General features: G+C 37.7%; 1 protein-coding gene across 2 annotated transcripts; it reads left to right on the top strand.

The window, feature by feature from the left end:
- The first annotated feature begins 3421 nt into the window (after positions 1-3421).
- On the top strand, positions 3422-5463 carry lsm6 (LSM6 homolog, U6 small nuclear RNA and mRNA degradation associated). Of its 2 annotated transcripts, none has more exons than XM_067499215.1 (4): positions 3422-3573; positions 4017-4122; positions 4231-4344; positions 5273-5463. In XM_067499215.1, exons 2-4 carry the CDS (start codon positions 4029-4031, stop codon positions 5305-5307), a joined length of 243 nt encoding a protein of 80 aa, XP_067355316.1. In that variant the 5' UTR covers positions 3422-3573; positions 4017-4028; the 3' UTR covers positions 5308-5463. The 2 variants fall into 2 exon arrangements, with proteins under 2 accessions (XP_067355316.1, XP_067355317.1); XM_067499216.1 differs by lacking the exon at positions 3422-3573 and adding an exon at positions 3582-3927.
- The last annotated feature ends 12371 nt before the right edge of the window (positions 5464-17834 follow it).

Here is a 17834-nt window from a genome sequence, read left to right as displayed (position 1 = left end):
GGGGACAAAAAAACTAAAAGAATGGCCGACTTTCATTACACTGTTCGGTGCTTTCATTTATCCCTAATAACTAATAAATTAGAAATTCTTTACATTCATTTTTATGGTTGTTGCTATGGATGCTACTAAAAAAATTTGGGTCACTATAGTTTTAATGAAATGTTTCATTTTGCTAATGATATCAAGCTTTCCGCTACTTGTGTGTGTAGAGTTAAGTGAATTATGTGAAGCCTGATTTCAAATGTGAGCTCAAGCAGTTGTAAAAAAAATGTAAACCCAATGAGTCACTAAACACACACACACAAATACAGAGAGAGAGAGAAAGTGAGATTTTTTCAGAAATCTTGTGATTCTTTCCTGTTGCTTAATTTTGGTGTTCTTGTTGCACGGCACCCAGAGTGTAAAGGCAAGAGTAATGACACTGAATGTCAGCCATTTTCTTTTTGCTGCCAGAAACTACAGTCATATGATAAGGGCACAGGGCAATAGAAAGCCATAAGCAATTGCACATTTAGCACAATTTTACAGCGTACATTGTGAGAGTGGTATGTTTTGCATTGTGGAGCAATGTAGCTGTTGTACATTTTGATGTGAGACTTATTTATTTCAAAATAATATATAGGCAGAAGAATGTGTCGCCATCACTGACATGTAATCGGTGGTAAAATAGGTTGACCTATTGATGAGGATTTTACAGCACGGTGTCTGTGTTTACAATTAACCCACATTTCAACTGAATTATCAGCCTATAGTAGATCTTCTGCAGTTTACAAACAAAACACACATATCTCACAGCCCCTGGATACCACAATACTATGTATGTGAGAGTTCACTTCAAGTTTACTGCCTGCCAGGTTATCAGGATGAATATAGTCTCGGTCATGAGCTTAAGTTTGATTTTAACCACAAACATCATGTTGTTTACACTGTCATTACATTATTGGTTTGTATTGTTTGAAGGAATCAAGCTATGGGTAGTTTTTGGAAAACTCAGGGACAGAGTCGCATAATGAGTGTGACACAGTTCTAAAAGCACAAAGCCACTTTTTATTACAACTAAGGCCATGTATTGTGATACCAAAGGACAAGCAAATGTAAGTCCACAGAGGTCATTTCACAAGGCCACAGAGATAAACTGCGGGTTTCATTTTTTTATTATTTCTAAAATTTCCGTCCAAGAAAGCAACAATGGAGGGAACAGGGGACGAGGGGAAAAAAAAGCTTCATTGAATATTCATTAACCGTTGCCTAGGTGTATACATGGCTCTTAACCACTCTTGTTTATGACTTAAGGACTTGTAGTACTGACCTTAGTTTAACACAGCAGCAGATACCAAATTAACCTCTAGCCTCCACAGGGCTAGCCATGCCCTGCTAACAAGCAACCTGTCTAGACACACAAGAAGTACTTTATGATTCCACCTCTCACAATCCCCCTCTCTCTCTTTCTCAACCTCTCTGTCCCTGTTAACACATACTGGCACATCCTCTCTCTCTATCCTCTTCTATCGTTCACCTCACCATTTCATCCCTGTTTCCCCCCTACACCATTTTTCATGTACCTCACAACCTGTGCAGTGTTTGGGTCATGCACCCAGCAACCAGAGTTTTATCTGATGGTAGACGTTTTCTTATCCTTCTCAATGCAGCATTGCTATAGTAAATATTATAGGAAATTCCAGAATACTTAATTTTAGTTACTCACAAAGATTTTTATATAATGGTGGGAAGTCCTCTAGATGGATAGATACATATAAATAAATTAATTAATAAATACATACATACATACATACATACATGCAATATCTAATATATAAGTTCAATAAGGTCAATAAATATTTTTTTTTGTATTGCAGTATAGGTATCTATAAAATACTTTTAGATTTATGTTTAAGCAATAAGCAAACACACTTACCTCCGTTAACCCGTTAACTGACCTCCGTCAATTAAAAATATTAATAAAAACATGTAATTTTTTAGTGCGAGAACAAAGATATGATAAGATGGAAAAGAAAGTGTCAGATTCTACAATTTGATTAGGTGGAACAAGCAAATATTTTATATACAACACTTTCAACTAAAACATTACTAGAGTGACTTATGATACTTTTAGTTCCAGATTCATTTCTGTCAATCCACTAATAAATCAACTACAAGCTGCAGCCTGACTGTCTCTGCTAAGATCCCAAAATTGCTTTCTTCCTTGCTGGCAGAAAGACCTCAACCCAGTACTATACATCTGGTGACCAGCTACACGTAAACTGTCCAGCAGCCAATTTCCATCAAGACTGAAAGTTTGCACATGGGTCTAGGTTGTGCTGTAAGAATTCTATATAGCATAGGAACACAGACTTAATGAAACAAAGGTATTGAAATTATTTTCTTTTTAAAGGTTAAACAATACGTTACAAGAAAACAACACTATATAATTCTTTACTGTAATTTTACAGGTAGTTATTAATCTATCTTTTTAGGAATGATTTCAAACAACAAAACAAAAAACATTTCGGGTCATGATCACAAAAGTTGTATATTATATAAATTGAATTATAAAACACATCCTTCCAATTCACAGAGACTTAAAAATCTGTAATTGATGTGTTCTCAGGTGCACAACCTCCAGATAAGACTACCAATTTGAATGAAAATATTCATTATTCAAGCATCATATACATATCAACCTTTAGCCAACATGGTCTTATGAGACAAATAGCCTTCACAGGAAAAAGAAAAAGAAGGTCTTTATATAAAACAGCATACACTTACATATACACGGTTATCATGTATTGGTGATTGGCATTTACAAAAAAATTAGATCATGACAAAATCATTTAAAAAACATTCTCAGTTGTAGTGTGCTTAATGCTTCTTATAGACATTTTTCTTATTAATTATAAACCAGCGAGATTTAAAATATAGCAATAGTCAACCTTTTACTTTCCGACCTTCCCTGTTTGTTATACTCCATGTGAGTCCAAATGTCCCATAATGTAAACATAAATCTTTAAAAATGCGTTAGGCCTGCTAATGTACATTTTTAGTTTTAAAAAAGTTCTATTTAAAAATTTCTAAAAATACTGGGTACAGTTTAGACAATCGTGCTCTAGTGGACAGTAGAAGTTCTGTGCTTGTTTTTGTTATCCAAATATGGGAAAATGTCTCCCTGTGCAATGGCGTGATGCACTGTTGAATCTGGGGACAACAATGAAGCTCTAAGGAACAGACAATTTAAAATTAATTTCAAGTAGAAACATAAGCCTCAACCTTTGTTTGTGCTTGTTTGAAGTTTACAACGTTTATGTACAAATACAATGCCATTCTGTGCAAATGCAGTATTGTTGAGTGAATATGTGTCTTGCACACAACAATGTCATACGCTCATGCTGCAGCGTATATTCATGTGCTCGTGCATCTCACCAATGGTGTTACTGTTCTCTTCAGGTTTGAGAAACATCTATAAAAACCGCTGCGCGTTTGAATTTTGGTCCTCACTCGGCTTCCGTAAAGAACGTGTTTCTCATTGGTCATTTCGCGATTCACGCTAAAGACGATTGTTTGAAGAACGTTCATCTGGTAAGCTAAAGGCTACAGAGTATATGGAGACTCTAGAGCCACATAAAACTATTGTTAACGTTTTTAAATGTTGTTTTGATGTCACTAACCGTATTTAGAATAGTTACAAGGTAACCAACTCCAAGACACCATTACCAGCAAGCATATTCATTATGGAGCTGTAAGTTACAGAGATAGCGATGCTAGTTAGCTAGCTGCTAATACTAACCACCTGCACAATTTTTATTTTGCGTTACCTGCGTAACAATACGTTATCGTATCCCCAAGAAGAAACATTACTACGTGTTGCTACACACAATACCCATCGTAAAAAACTTGTATTGTTTGACTGAAGTACTAAAATGCCGTCAAGCGGTAGGTGTTTACTTGGTGTGATGCTAACGTTAGTACAGCTAGCTGGTTGAAATAAACTGTGACCGTAACATCTCCTGTTCCACTTTCAGATCACAGTCAGGATGAGTCTGAGAAAGCAGACCCCGAGTGATTTTCTGAAGCAGATCATTGGGAGACCTGTAGTGGTGAAACTGAACTCTGGTGTGGATTACAGAGGTAATACAATGGGCTCGTCACTTTCTGTCTGCATGTTTCTCTGACGGTAATGTAAAGCGATTACATTTACTTTAACTACACTGCTGCACACGTTTGCTCTGTCTGCAGGTGTCCTGGCTTGCCTGGATGGTTACATGAACATTGCCATAGAGCAGACAGAAGAGTATGTCAATGGGCAGCTCAAGAACAAGTATGGAGATGCTTTCTTAAGAGGAAATAATGGTAAGATTGTCCTCTCTACATTTTTATTCCCAAACTTGATGCATTTAAAATCTTGAGGACATGGTGGTGAATTTGAAGAAAAATTTGCTTTATTTCTTCAATTTGTCATGTGTGCACACATTTACTGAGTTATGTTGCTCACCATCATGTATTCCATATGTCCTTTACACCTCTTCTTAAAGTAAGCGGTGCTACCCTCTAACAAATAAATAGTTCATAATTATTCAAAGATTATTTCTTTGCCAAGACTTGCACTGAATCGCTGGAGGCAGCTGGAGACTCATGTGTTGCACTGATTCAGATGACTTTATTAGGACTATATTCATTTTATTCTCTTAATTACAAAGATTAATGCACACCATTGTGTTGACATTACTGCTGCTTTTTTCACAAAGTTCCTTGTATGAGATGCTTATTCATTAACAACATATATTTTTAAAAATATATAAAAACACTAAAATTAGTCACTACTTGAGAAAAGAAATAGTCTAAATATGGCATGAATACAACTTAGCTAAGTGAAAAAGACACGGTCGAGGTACTGTAGGGAAGCCTACAGTAATACATAATACAAACTTGAAGATTACCAAGACCCTGAAACTGTAAATATGGTCTGTTTTATTTTATGAACCTGGGTCTCCTGATTCTTCCTATTCCTTAAACATCTACAGAAACTCTCATAACTAACTAGTACAAAACTACATGTCTGAAATATGTCTCTTTTATTTTATTTGTATTTTTTATTAATTTTAAAAAAATAATTGTACCATTTTCAGGTGGTCTGTGTTTCTCAACCCCTACATGTGAAAAGCTTAAACTTTTATTTCAAGCCTGATCACATCCATTAAGCCAAACATTAGAAAATATGTCACATCATTTGAGGTTGTCATAAATTAAATATTTTTCTCTTGTTTTCTTCTCTCCTCAGTTCTTTACATCAGCACCCAGAAGAGGAAAATGTAGTGAAGCTCTTTTTTTTTTTTTTGTCATTTTTATTTCCTAGCATTTAAAGTGTCAATGAAAAGCTGTTGTCTGTTTTTGGTTATGTAAAGGCTGAAGTCCTCAAGAAAATTTGTTTTTGTAATAATGGATAATAAGTTGATAAATTGAGAGTTTTGACTTATGTCTGATTTTGTGAATCATATTGTTATGTCACAGAGAAATGGCAAAAACTAACTAAAGGTTTTCCAGTTCTTAATTTTTCTTGGAAAAAATATAAAGCCAGAGTTTGAAGTAGGAATCATATTTCACAAGACCAAATTTTGAAAAAGATAATTATTGTTGGGAGGAGTTGTAGCTCATATTGTAATATCTTACGGTTTAACTCTTGAATAATGACTATCAGGCTTCTCCAGTGCCAGTGGGATTGTAGCAGCAGAATAAAAAAGTGCATTTTTTTGGCCATATCATTCACTCAGTTTATCCCCAGAGCAAGTAAATCTACCACTGTTTTACCACAAGGCTTCCAAAGGATTAAAACTTAATTTTATGATTTGTCAGTAATAATATGCTAATTTCTAATTGATCTTGATACAACAGGCCCGCAGAAACCCATTACTAAATAGCTCTAGTACAAATGTACACATCAATACGAGTAATTTGATGAATGGCTGTTTGTATGACTCAAAGTAAAATTGTTCGAGTTATGTCCCACAAAAAAGTGGATTTTCTAAATGAAAGATGTTTTTGATCCTCATTTAGCTTTTATCTCTGGCATTCTTGTTTTCAAATTGAACATGACTAATGTTACTAAAACTATTCATACAGCCCCACTATGAGGGCTCCACTTGAAAGCTTTGTACTGATGGAGTGTTTGCTTCAATCCAGTAATGTACCTGCATCTGAACCTTGCCGGTATCCAATAGAGTAAATCATAGAGCATATGACTGCATGATGGAGTACCTATTCATACAAAATTAACTTGTTGCTTGTTTTAATGTAGCATTATGGATAGATTCAATATGTACCTGTGCATGAACATTTTTCACTTAGTGGTCATTCAAATATCCATTACTGGACAACACAAAAAGAGTGACTGTAGGACTAATCTATAAATGGTGCCACCTGCAGGCTATGTCAGGCTGTATTAACATGTAAACAGATCTATTGGCTCAAATCCCACTGCCCTCTGCAGCAGTCCTCCATGTTTTAATGCTTTTGAATGTTTTAGACGGCACAGCTTACCTTTTGTCATTTGTGACTGCGCCTAAATATTCTTTGTGTGTCAGGTTTAGACTGGCTCTGCCGTCTCCACTGACATTGCCCTGGGAAAATGAATGCAGCTGTATATGCAAGAAATAAGAAGTTTATTCCACTTCAGCGTGGCCTGTGGTAATTTAGCAAATGAGTTCAAAAATGTTATCACCTCATTATGCTAAGATAAGAATGCTATAAATATATGATTCATTAGGCTCTTAATGAGAATGCTGTAGTGTGGAGGCAGTGAGGGGAATTCTTTTCCTTCCAAGGGTGGATTTTTGAGAGCCTTGTTTTCCAACCTGTACATGCGCACTCTGGCCCCTGGAAGGAGACAAAAGGCTGCCAAGGTCAGGCCCGACTTGAGGATGAAGGACGCGTTATTGATCAAACTCTGCCGAGCTGCAGCTGTAGAGAGGGAATGTTGGGGGATTGAGCTGTAACACGAACACACATACGCTCAGAAGCAGACATAGGCACTGAATGATGTGTACACAGAAATGTATTGTACACAGTGCAACACACAAAGAATCATTATGGCACCTAGTGAGGGTTAGCACAGGCAAATATTTACCCACTGGAATCATAACTGAGCCGCTGGCTGTGTGGCCTCACAGGGAACCCAATTAATACCATTCACACAAATGACCTAGTGGCAGACATCATCCTACTGAACCATGCACATAAAAAAAAAAAAAAACACTGAACTGATGTGGCCACTTTTTCATTTTGCATGTCCGTATGCGTGTCAACATCTGAGTATTGATTTTAGCCTCTCAACCCCTTTTCCAACCCACATTTTTGCTTTTGGATCATTGAATTAATTTGCCTGATGAATATGAAAAAAACCAGCTCTTTTTATTTCAAGATGCCCTTTCACCTTGTCTGGCTTAGTTTGTGTAGGGCACTGGTCCCTGCTAACCCCATCAAAACAGACTGGCTCAGGGGTTGGTGAAGGATGCTGCAGTGGCTCAGCGTTGATGAATGGAGGTGAGTGATGGAGGGGAGAGGACAAAGGAGTATAGAATAGGTGACAGCCTTGTTATGCTGGGGAAAAAGCAAAGGGAGACTCAAGTCTTACAGCACCACCAGCTGCCAGACCTACAAAACTACAGTGGAGTCACAGGAGGGAGGCAGGGAGGCAGGGAGGGAGGAAGGGTTAGTGGAGCATGACTTTGACCCTGACTGATCACTGCAGCATGAGTGTCTAGCCTTTTCACAAGGGATCAAAGGATGACAAGGACAACCTGAAATCAGTGATGTTTAATGTTTGGCTGTACCATGTTCTCATTTAGACAAGGACAAATTTCTGTCTTCTTCTATGCAAATCTATTCAGTGGGGTCTTTTCATTGGAATGGATTTGCCTGGGTTGATAGATAGGGAGCATTTAAGATAAAAAAGTTTTTTTTGTGTGTGTTCAGCAGCGTCAAGGTGAATCGCCAACCGGTAAATTAATACGTTGTGTATATGCATAGAAAAATGACGAGACAGAATAACACAAACATCTTAAATGGAGCACACAGCCACATGACCTCAAAAATAACTAGTTGGCTTCATCAACAGCTCTGTGATGGTGGTTGAAAGTGTAAAGTGAATTAAATGAAATTAATGTCTCTTGCATTACATTATACAATTGTACCCATTGCCTGAATATGTAAAAGAAAGCCATTTATTTTTGCATGTGTAAAGAGGCCTCCCCTCTCACATTATATTGAGATCTGTCCTAATGCCATCCGTCCTTCATGAACTTGACCAGCTTTAACCTCTACCTGACAGCCTGTCCTGTGTTTAGGATGTAAATTATAGTGGTGACCTCCCACACAGTGTCTCTGCTCTCACATTCCGCTGGCTGGGTTTCGAGGTCCTATTAGGTTAGTGCAGAATATACAAACACCTTTTAAACATTGAACAATGGCAGACTAATGCAGAAAACAGCTGTTACTGATTCATCACCTTAACACTGCTTGTTTGTCCAATAAATCTGTTAGAGTTATGGCTGTTTTCCCTTAAAATATATCAGGAAGAAGCATGTGTTTGTGACAGTTTGATCCAGAATAGTCTCTGTACTTCATTGTCTTTCAGTAACCTAAATCCAAGTTCAAGTTTGATGGCTGTTTTGATCCTAATTGAGTGTGAAAGCCTGTGCTAGCCTCTGCCGCTCTGCAACCCCCAGGCTCTTTATTTAGCCCTGAGGACAGTAAACTTTGGTCAGAAATGTGACCTTTGACATTCTTATCTGGAAGAAGCTATTCCCAGCATGGACAGCGGCTTCCGTGATTTATCTTGGCTCCAAATGGCAGCATGATGCAGATGGTAGGGTTAGAGGAGTGTAACTAGGTACCCTTCAGGAGGCGAGAGAGCAGTACTGTTGCACTTACAGACCATTTACAGTGTATGTCTTGCACAAGATCTAATACCACAGTATGAACAGTAGAGTTACAGTACAGACCGGAAAAGTAACATGGTCCATGTGAGTCCCTGAACCTTGATCCTAAAGTGCTCTCCAGCTGTTCCACAACAGCAGGGTATGTTTTGGAAACACACTCACTATAAGTGTTACTGTATGTTAACCATATTGCATTTTCAACCGTGACCTGACCCACTTGCACCACAGTAAGCTGGATGGACGTGAATACAAAGCACATCACTATTCATTTCAATAGGGGGAAAGTGGAAGATGATTTTCTTCATTTTCTTCAATTTTTATATTGAACAACTTCAGGCTGGACAAGGTCATGTGATGTGACCAAAAGGTTCAGAACATTTACTAAATGGACCATGAGGTGGTTTCAACTAGAGGAGGGTGAAAATAAGGTTTCAGTATGCCCTGAAAAAAATCTGAAAATCTGAAATGAGGAGGTGTATGACATAACAATTGAACAAAATCTATCTATTGATAAAGATTGTGTGAAAAGCTCTAAATAGTAAGATAGAATTGGCAGTGCAAGAGTGGCCTCGCATAGTCACACAGATCAAATATTTAATTCAAAAGGTATATTCATCGAGAGGGTTACATCTCAGCTTTGTTGAAACCCTCTTAGGTTTGAAAGTAAATTCCCCAATGTCATGTCATTTAACTATTCAGCATTCAGAGGCCGGAAATACTTGCAATGTGCTTTATTTTAGACTTGGTTTGGCCTCATATGACTGTGTTACATAGAAAATATATGTTTCAGCTTAATTCCAGCTAAATTGAAAAAACAAATCACAAATGGGCAAATATTCACACAAATATTTAGTTGAATGCAATTTAAGGTTACACAGAAGTTATAGTGTTAATGGCTGCATTGGGATCTCATCTCACTAAATATTATATTTAAGAATGAGGTCATTAGAGCTTTTGAGCAATAATTAGTGAATATGAGGTAAACAGCCCATGTCGAAGAGCAATTTTCAATCACCTTTTTGCTTCAGAATGGCTATTGCTTGTCCTGTTTGTCAGCCAAGTCTCACTACTATGCACATGAGATTTGCATGAAATACAAACTAACCCTGCACTCAGGCAATTAGCCTCCATTATGCAGGCAGTCCGATTGCCAATTTGTCTGCCATGCAAGGTAATCCGGAGTGTTGCTGGCAAGCGCCCAAAAATGGTAATAATGGTATTGCAAGAGTCTTTTGTTGTTATTTCCTCTCAGACTAACGGCCACAGGCGGCTGGTGTGTCACTGGATGAAATGTTGAGGAAGTGGAAATGTTTGCACGGCAGTCAGGAGTCAGGACATGAACCCTTGCCCCTGAATACTACAGCCCAAAGGCTTTAAGGCTGCAGTTGTTTTGAATTTGGTCTAATTCTTCGTGCTGTTATTGTCCTGGTGTTGGTCTAATATCTTATTCTGTTTTTCTGTTATCCGTGTGACTTTCTAAAAGCTTGGCAGTGAGGTGAGTTTTGTAGAAACAAAACCCAAAACTAAACCTGGCTCAAATCTGTTAATGAAATGTAAAAAAATTGACAACGTCAAAGATAATTATGAGCTAACTAGGCAGATTTAGCTCTTGTTTGTTGTTGTTTTGGTCTAAAGGTGCATTTACAGTACAGGTTAATTCTCGCTGCTCTGGGCAGTTTTTTCTTGCCACAGCAGACAATTGTTTTCATCTAAAAAAGTCTAACAACCAACTGTACCTGCCCAGCACCTGATGGCAGAAGAATAACTGGCAAACAGGCTGGAGGATTCACCAGCTAAAGGAAGCACATCCTAAAGTGTTAGATTACGACAAAGCAAAAGTGAGGGTATATACTGAACTGACATTCATCAGGTGGCCAGAAACATGACTCTACATGACTGCAAATGTTGATGGATATGTTTTATCAACAAGAGTGATTATAGTGTATACAGTCTTGTGTTTAATCTGTTTAATACACGTTGAAAAGTAACTTTTGCTTTATTACAATTTGATCTAAGGTTTTCTGCTGAGCCGAGTGTCAACAAGGTAACTGAGAACATGTCAGTGTTGCTAAAGAGAAGTTAACCGCCCTTATTTGGAAACAAAAACAAAGGAGAATATCTAAAAACTCATTATGGTTTCCAGACCAACTTGGTTCGACTTTGACCCACTGTACTGGGTGATTGTGAAATGAGGGATTGTTACTGATGCTGGGTGCACTTTATTTCAGGTTTATCAATATCTTCAGCATAAGCATATTAGGTACAAACTCTATGCACAATGTTTACATGCAGAGAGACTAAAAGCAGCCCAAGTACAGAGGCTGGAGTCACCCTATTAACTTCAGTAAGCCAATTTGACCTGAGCCCACTAACTTCCACACAGAGTCCTACCTAATAGATAATTAGTAGCCGAGTATGATCCACAGTAGCCAGTCAATGCAAATTTATCTGTGCAGCTTTTATAACTATAACTTGTGTTTGTCTCACTCATTTGACTTGCTGAACTCAGAGTGTCTGTGATATTCCTGAAGGGTAAACCCAGACTGAAGAGTTATGACTTGAGCCCGCCCCCCCACCATCAGGAAGGTTGTAAAGATGCTACAGTCACACTGACCCAACTGCACACTCCCATTTACCTAACACTCAGGAACAAATGCTACGCCACCTGATCAGACACAAACTTCCATGCATACTGGACCAGGCTCAGTATCAGATGCAGGGCAATGTTGTAAACATAATTACAACCTTACAGTGTTGGGCCTGAGTTAGACCTCTCTATCTGTGTGTGTGTGTGTGTGTGTGTGTGTGTGTGTGTGTGTGTGTGTGTGTGTGTATGTGTGTGTGTGTGTGAAAGAGAGAGACAGACTGAGAGAGAATGTATGTGAACATTTGCGTCACAACATATTATGAGGCAGACAAGGGACAGCACCTTCCACATCAAGATATGATTTCCCGCACAGCACAGTGTAAGAACAGGAGGCTATTAAATTCAATGTGACACTCCTTGGGTTAGCCACGAATGCTTTTTATGTGGGCGTGTCACTTTGAGAGTTTTTAACGACCATCATGGAAAATGGAGAGGAGATGCTCTCTGGCACGCACACACACGCACACACACACACACACACACACACCCACACCCACACCTCCAGCAGAAGGCGCCGGTAGGATTGGAGCAGCTTTTATAGGCAAGACACATTTAAAGGTAAGATCCTGGAAGAGGAGACATCTGAAAGACTTTTATGAAGAGCCAAACGTGAAGCGGTGCTGCTTTTAACGGAGCCCGCAAATTACAACTTAAAACATATTCTTACATCATATTTTTTTGTTTATTGCAACTATTGATATAGTATCATCATTAGGAAAAACCAATTTAACCTTCAAATTAATCATATAAGGTCATGTTTGGTTCTCTGCATTGCTCGAAGATGTGATTTCTACATTTTCAAGAGATAGCTAAGCCTAGTGTGCCCTCTTGTGGCAGATATTGGTGGTGATTTCACTCGTTGCCAGCCACTCAGTCTTCTTGTTCCTTATTTTAATTGACCTGGATTTGTTCCTTTGCTTTGCTGTAATGAAAAAGCAAGAGGTGCCTCGAGACTGAAAATCCTGTCAGCTTCGCCCTGCAGCAATTCCCACACCCCAAAACTGGGTCCCCTTTACAAGATCCAGTGTTTGAAGCTGAGCAGAAATAAAAAATTTAAAAGACCTGGGTGCTTCAATGCCTTGCAATGAATAATTAAGAAATATGCATTTCCAGATAATGGAGAAGGAAATTGTAATATATTTGGATGTACACCCATTGAAGAAACAATTTGGCATATATCTATGTGGGGCTTGTACATGGTTTGTCTTGTATCCTTATTTCTCTGTGTAAAGAAACAGTAAAATATTCATACAGCATTTCACACTGACTTTGTGGCTATGTTTAAGAAAATGAGCAGGATCACTTTTTGGAAAAGAAAAACCTGTACAAATGGGACATGTGCTCATTTGGGTCCCACCATTAAAGGAAATGAACAGAGATACTACCAGCAATCCGATACACATGCATATTAATGTTGTCTGTACTGGTTTCTCCGTGTGCTGCCGAGAGGCTCGTGTTATCAATACAAGGCCATCAATATTGTACATCATGAACAAGGTCATGCAATCAAAAAATGTTGTATTAAACATTTAACAAAAGATTAACTTTGTTTCGAAAAGAAATAGAAGTCAAACTTTGTAATTAATAGATTAGACTGCGATTTATTAGAATCAAAATCCCTCTATTAATATGTAAAATACTATATAAATATACAAGACATGTGTGATTAAACGCAATCATGCCAGCAGTAAAAAGGTAACGCAGCATATTTGTTTAAAAAATAACTGAAACCCTGCTTCAACCCCATTAAAATAAAACCACGCTTTCTGAAACAATTATATATGCAAGCTGCATAAATAATAACGATTTAGTCAGTTACACCTGTCATCACCTCCATGTGACAGTGTTATACCAGACCATTAAAAAGCATATTTGAGGATGAAATCTCCCTTACTGTTCTCGTCATTACAGAGACTAGCTTACAACTCCCAGTGCAGTTATGAATCATAGTCCATGGGCCTGTTTGATTTTACGCTTGATGACTCAACAGAGGTTTAACTCTTCACATTAACGCCTGGTGACAATTTTATAGCCTCCATACAGGAGGAAGACTGAATGTGTTGGGCCGTGGTACAACAGAATCCCCTCTGTCTTCATAACTCAGCCCTGTGATGGCAGAGCAGGATTGAATCATCTTTGCTCGGGGGGCTGGTGGCACAACGTTTGGCAAGGTTGAGACCGAGGTGCGTGTGCGCCTGCCATTAGTTGGGTGTTTGTGTGTGTGTTTGAACGTTCGTCCTAATTAAGCATCGGCAGCTTCTTGGACCAGGGGGAGGCAAGACTTCACAGCCATTAAATCAGAACAATGCTTTTTGTGTCACTGGCGCTGGGGTATGTTGCCCTGCTTCCCCTCCTTCTCCTTGCATCCCTTCGCTCTTCTTACCCTCCCACCTCCTGACTGTCTGTCAGTCTCACAGCTGCCATGCAGCCAAGGGCTCCAGAAATAAATGATGATCTCCCAAGTGTACGGTCAAGGCCAGGCAAGTTGGCAGAGCTGGCTCTCTTTTGAGCTCCGTCTCAGTGGTGTGCCCTCTTCTGGTGGATTGAGTTAGTTACAAATTCACTTCAAGGGGCACATTAATGCAAAGGGGGTGGTCAAAGTAACACAATGTTACTGTTGAATATAATGGACTTCAATACAAGATCAAAAACTACTGCTTCATTGGTAAATCAAAAACTGCCTGACACAAATTCAACACTATTTACTCCCTTCACGGCCGGAGCCAAACCTGTATCAGTGGAGTTTGTTTGTGAAACTTGCGATTTTCTTTGCATGTGTGTATTTATGTGTGTTTGCAGGCTGACAAAGATATGATTTAACGAGTAACCAGAGAACAATTTAATCTCCAATTTCTCCAACCTGCTTAACCTTAAAGTTAAGGCTGAAACAATTCATCAATTAACTTGATAAAATTAATGAATGAATGAAGTAATTTAAACAATTACTTCACAAGCACAACTGCATTTGCTGCATTTTATTCAAACTAAATATTTTTTGGTTTTGAACTGATGGTTGAACAAAACAAGACTTCAGTCATCTTAGACTCTGCTCTACTTTTCCCCCATTTGATGATGTTTAACAGACCAAATGATTAATGGATTAAGTTAAAACAAAGGACGGATTACTTATATTAATCAGCCCCACTGCTGCTTCCCCACACTTCACACACAATGTTTTTACAGAATGAGTTAATCCACAAAATGACAGGGTACCGGGGAAAAAGTACGTTTCCAACAAGTACATCCAAGTACATTTGCTTGAGCACTGTATTTAAGGACAAATCTGAGGAACTTGTACTTTGCTGGAGTATTGTGTATTAGTCATAAGTTATATTTTACTGGTGTAGATTATTATAAAAATAATCAAGTAATAAACCTCAGTGTATTTTTATGAATAATAATGACATCTGTCAGAACATAAAGTCGTTAAAATTAGCTCCACTTTCACCAGCTGCTGTTTTTTATCCTCAGAGCAGCCGTCTGTGTGTTAGTAGTTTACCTCCTCGTTCTTCCTGGCCACATGGGAAAGTGTCTTTGCACAAGACATTGAACCCAGTAGGAAACTGAATGGCAATTTCCCCATGGGATCACTAAACTACTTTAAAATTAAACATTGTGACAGATCTTTGACACAAATGCTTAAAATTAATCCTAATTAATTCTTAATTGCTATAATTGTTAATCTGAACTAGATTTGCACATGTATGTTATTAAAGGCAACAAATACACTGTTTAAAATATAATGGTTTTTTTGTGTTGTACTTTTATATTTTAAGAATATTTTAGAGTGTGTACTTATTACTTCAGCTTGAGTAAAGAATTTGTAGTGCTACTTCTAATAGTTAAAATACTGATGTATAGTGAAGTAGTGAAGTTTTTTTTAATGCAAGTACTTACACTATTACATGCATTTTGAGTTTGTGTACCTGTACCACCTTTGTTCAGGTGTCTATTTTGGTCTGTCCACCCATTACAAGGTTTTATGTTGATAGAATATACAGTATGAGACTACAAATTACACTTGATAGGATGCAGGTGAATGCAAACATGAAATGAAATTTAAAAAAGAGCAATGTCATGCTTATGCCATAATATCTATATGCATATAAACAACCGCAGTCTCCTCATCACCTCCATCACCTCAGCTGTAGCAGCTCAGTGCTGTGGAGTCAATGAAGTGCCTTCGAGGCAAGTCTTTTGGTCTGGTGTTAATTTTACATACTCCGAGCCATATATATCTTATCTATTTAATTAGTTCTGCTGTCTCCAAGTTGGTCAGATCTACTTTATTCTTGACAGTAAGGGCTTGTCCAGTCAGCCATGGAATATATCAAAGATATGCTTTGCATCTCTGAGAACTATTCCTTAATACAGATTCAGTGTCTGAGTTATTGTTGTGAAAGGAGGATGCACTGAAGTACTGAGAGCAATTTAATTCACATTTCTGTACAGCCAGTTATTGACTTTGGCATCAAACATTATGAATAATGGCTCATTCTGCTTAAATGCAAATACATGTTCATAACCAGAGAGCAGTGCTGGGGGCCTAAGGCAATATTATAGCTGGAAAACTTTCTGGAAAACAATTCAGGACATGTGTTGCTTGTGAAATGCAATCAAGACATCTCGATAGATGATTTATTTATTTTAACTAAATGTATACAAATTTCATAAATGTGTCTCGTTCACTGTTTCTGCTTGCTACAAGTTTAAATGGGAGAGCGGTGCACTGGTGTGTGGGCTGTGTCCACTAGGGGTCAGGATGACACAAAGCATTCAGGACCCGCTACTGATCGTAAGAAAACTCCATACATGTTAAGATGTAGAAAAATGTAAGATCGTCACAGAAAACTGTTTACACTGAACGAAAATAACATTTAAAGTGGTAAAAAGAGCTTTAGTTAATCAGAATAGCAAGCTTTTCATAAACATGACATATATACATAAAACTTTAAATATTTTAAAGCAATAAATACAACAACATACCAAGAACATACAAAAAAGAAAAAATAATGTTCATTTAAATAGATGTTCACATTTAGTACAAAATATTGAAGTAAAATCGGTGTACACACAGTGGCTAGATTCTTAACAGCAAGCTGTTGTACAAATATTTTTATCTAGGTAATCTTCATCTGCAAGTATATCGAAATGGATTCAAAGTCAGTATATGAATCAATCTATAAATACCTAAATACTAAAAATACTAAAACATTGTTAAATTTCAACCCAGTCCTGCTGTCAATCCAGATATAAGTAAATGTTTTTAACACTTTACATGGTCATTTAAATATATCTTGTAAATATTTTCCAATATCCAATCTGCATATATACACTGAATCATAATTACAGCTTTATGTTATCCTTCACATCCTGAGTCAAACTGTCTCATTAGTTTGCAGCTTTCTAATTTCCCGATTTTCTAATTTTAAAAATGCTCCCAGGTTCTAATCAGAAAATAAAATTGCAACTTATGTTATTGCACGGCAAAAAACAAAACAAAAAGATTTATTTTACATCACGTGTTTAGTATTCTAAGTGAAAAGCAAAAGAATTGGTTGTGTATCTTTTAAGTCAATACTTCTTCAGACTATAATTTAATGAAAGCAAGCGCAGTCAGAATTGGTCCATCATTAATAAATGCTTCATAAGAGTGTTATCTTATATACATTAAACTAATATACCAATCCAACACAGCCCAAAAATAAAAACGAAGGAAAGGAAGTTAATTTTGAGGTTAATTTAGCTTTGTTCCACTTACTGCTGTATATTCTCACATGTTAACAAACAAAAATATGTGTTTCTGTGAGTGTTTACTTTGAGTGTGTGTTGCAGGTTGCTGATACACAACAGAGTATGAGTAGCTCCAATATGGTGGAGTCTTTAACAAGCTGTCAGGGGCCACAACATTGTTCTCCTCCAACAGTTAACACAACACATCGAGCAGCTCCAGGTAGTGCCACCCTGAGTACAATACAGAGTAACGGACAAACACACTCACACACGCACACACAAATATATATATACTGTCAAAGTCTGAACAGACTCCTGCTCACATTCTCACTTCTGGCCCCACATACACTAAAGCAGCTAATAGGTGCCAGTGTTCTAGCTTAATGGAAGTGCATAGAGACTTCTGCTGGTGAGGTAGATAGGACCCTCTGGGCAAAAACACATTAACCTATTTGGAGGGCGTGAATTCTAGATGGTGTTATTAGCAGAGAGTCTGAGCACCTTGAGTTGAGCTGCTCTAAGACTGT

The sequence above is a fragment of the Channa argus genome, chromosome 3 (assembly GCF_033026475.1).
Source record: "Channa argus isolate prfri chromosome 3, Channa argus male v1.0, whole genome shotgun sequence".
Lineage (NCBI taxonomy): Eukaryota > Metazoa > Chordata > Actinopteri > Anabantiformes > Channidae > Channa > Channa argus.
Note: the sequence above shows the minus strand (reverse complement) of the source record. Positions and strands in the feature narration are given on the sequence as shown.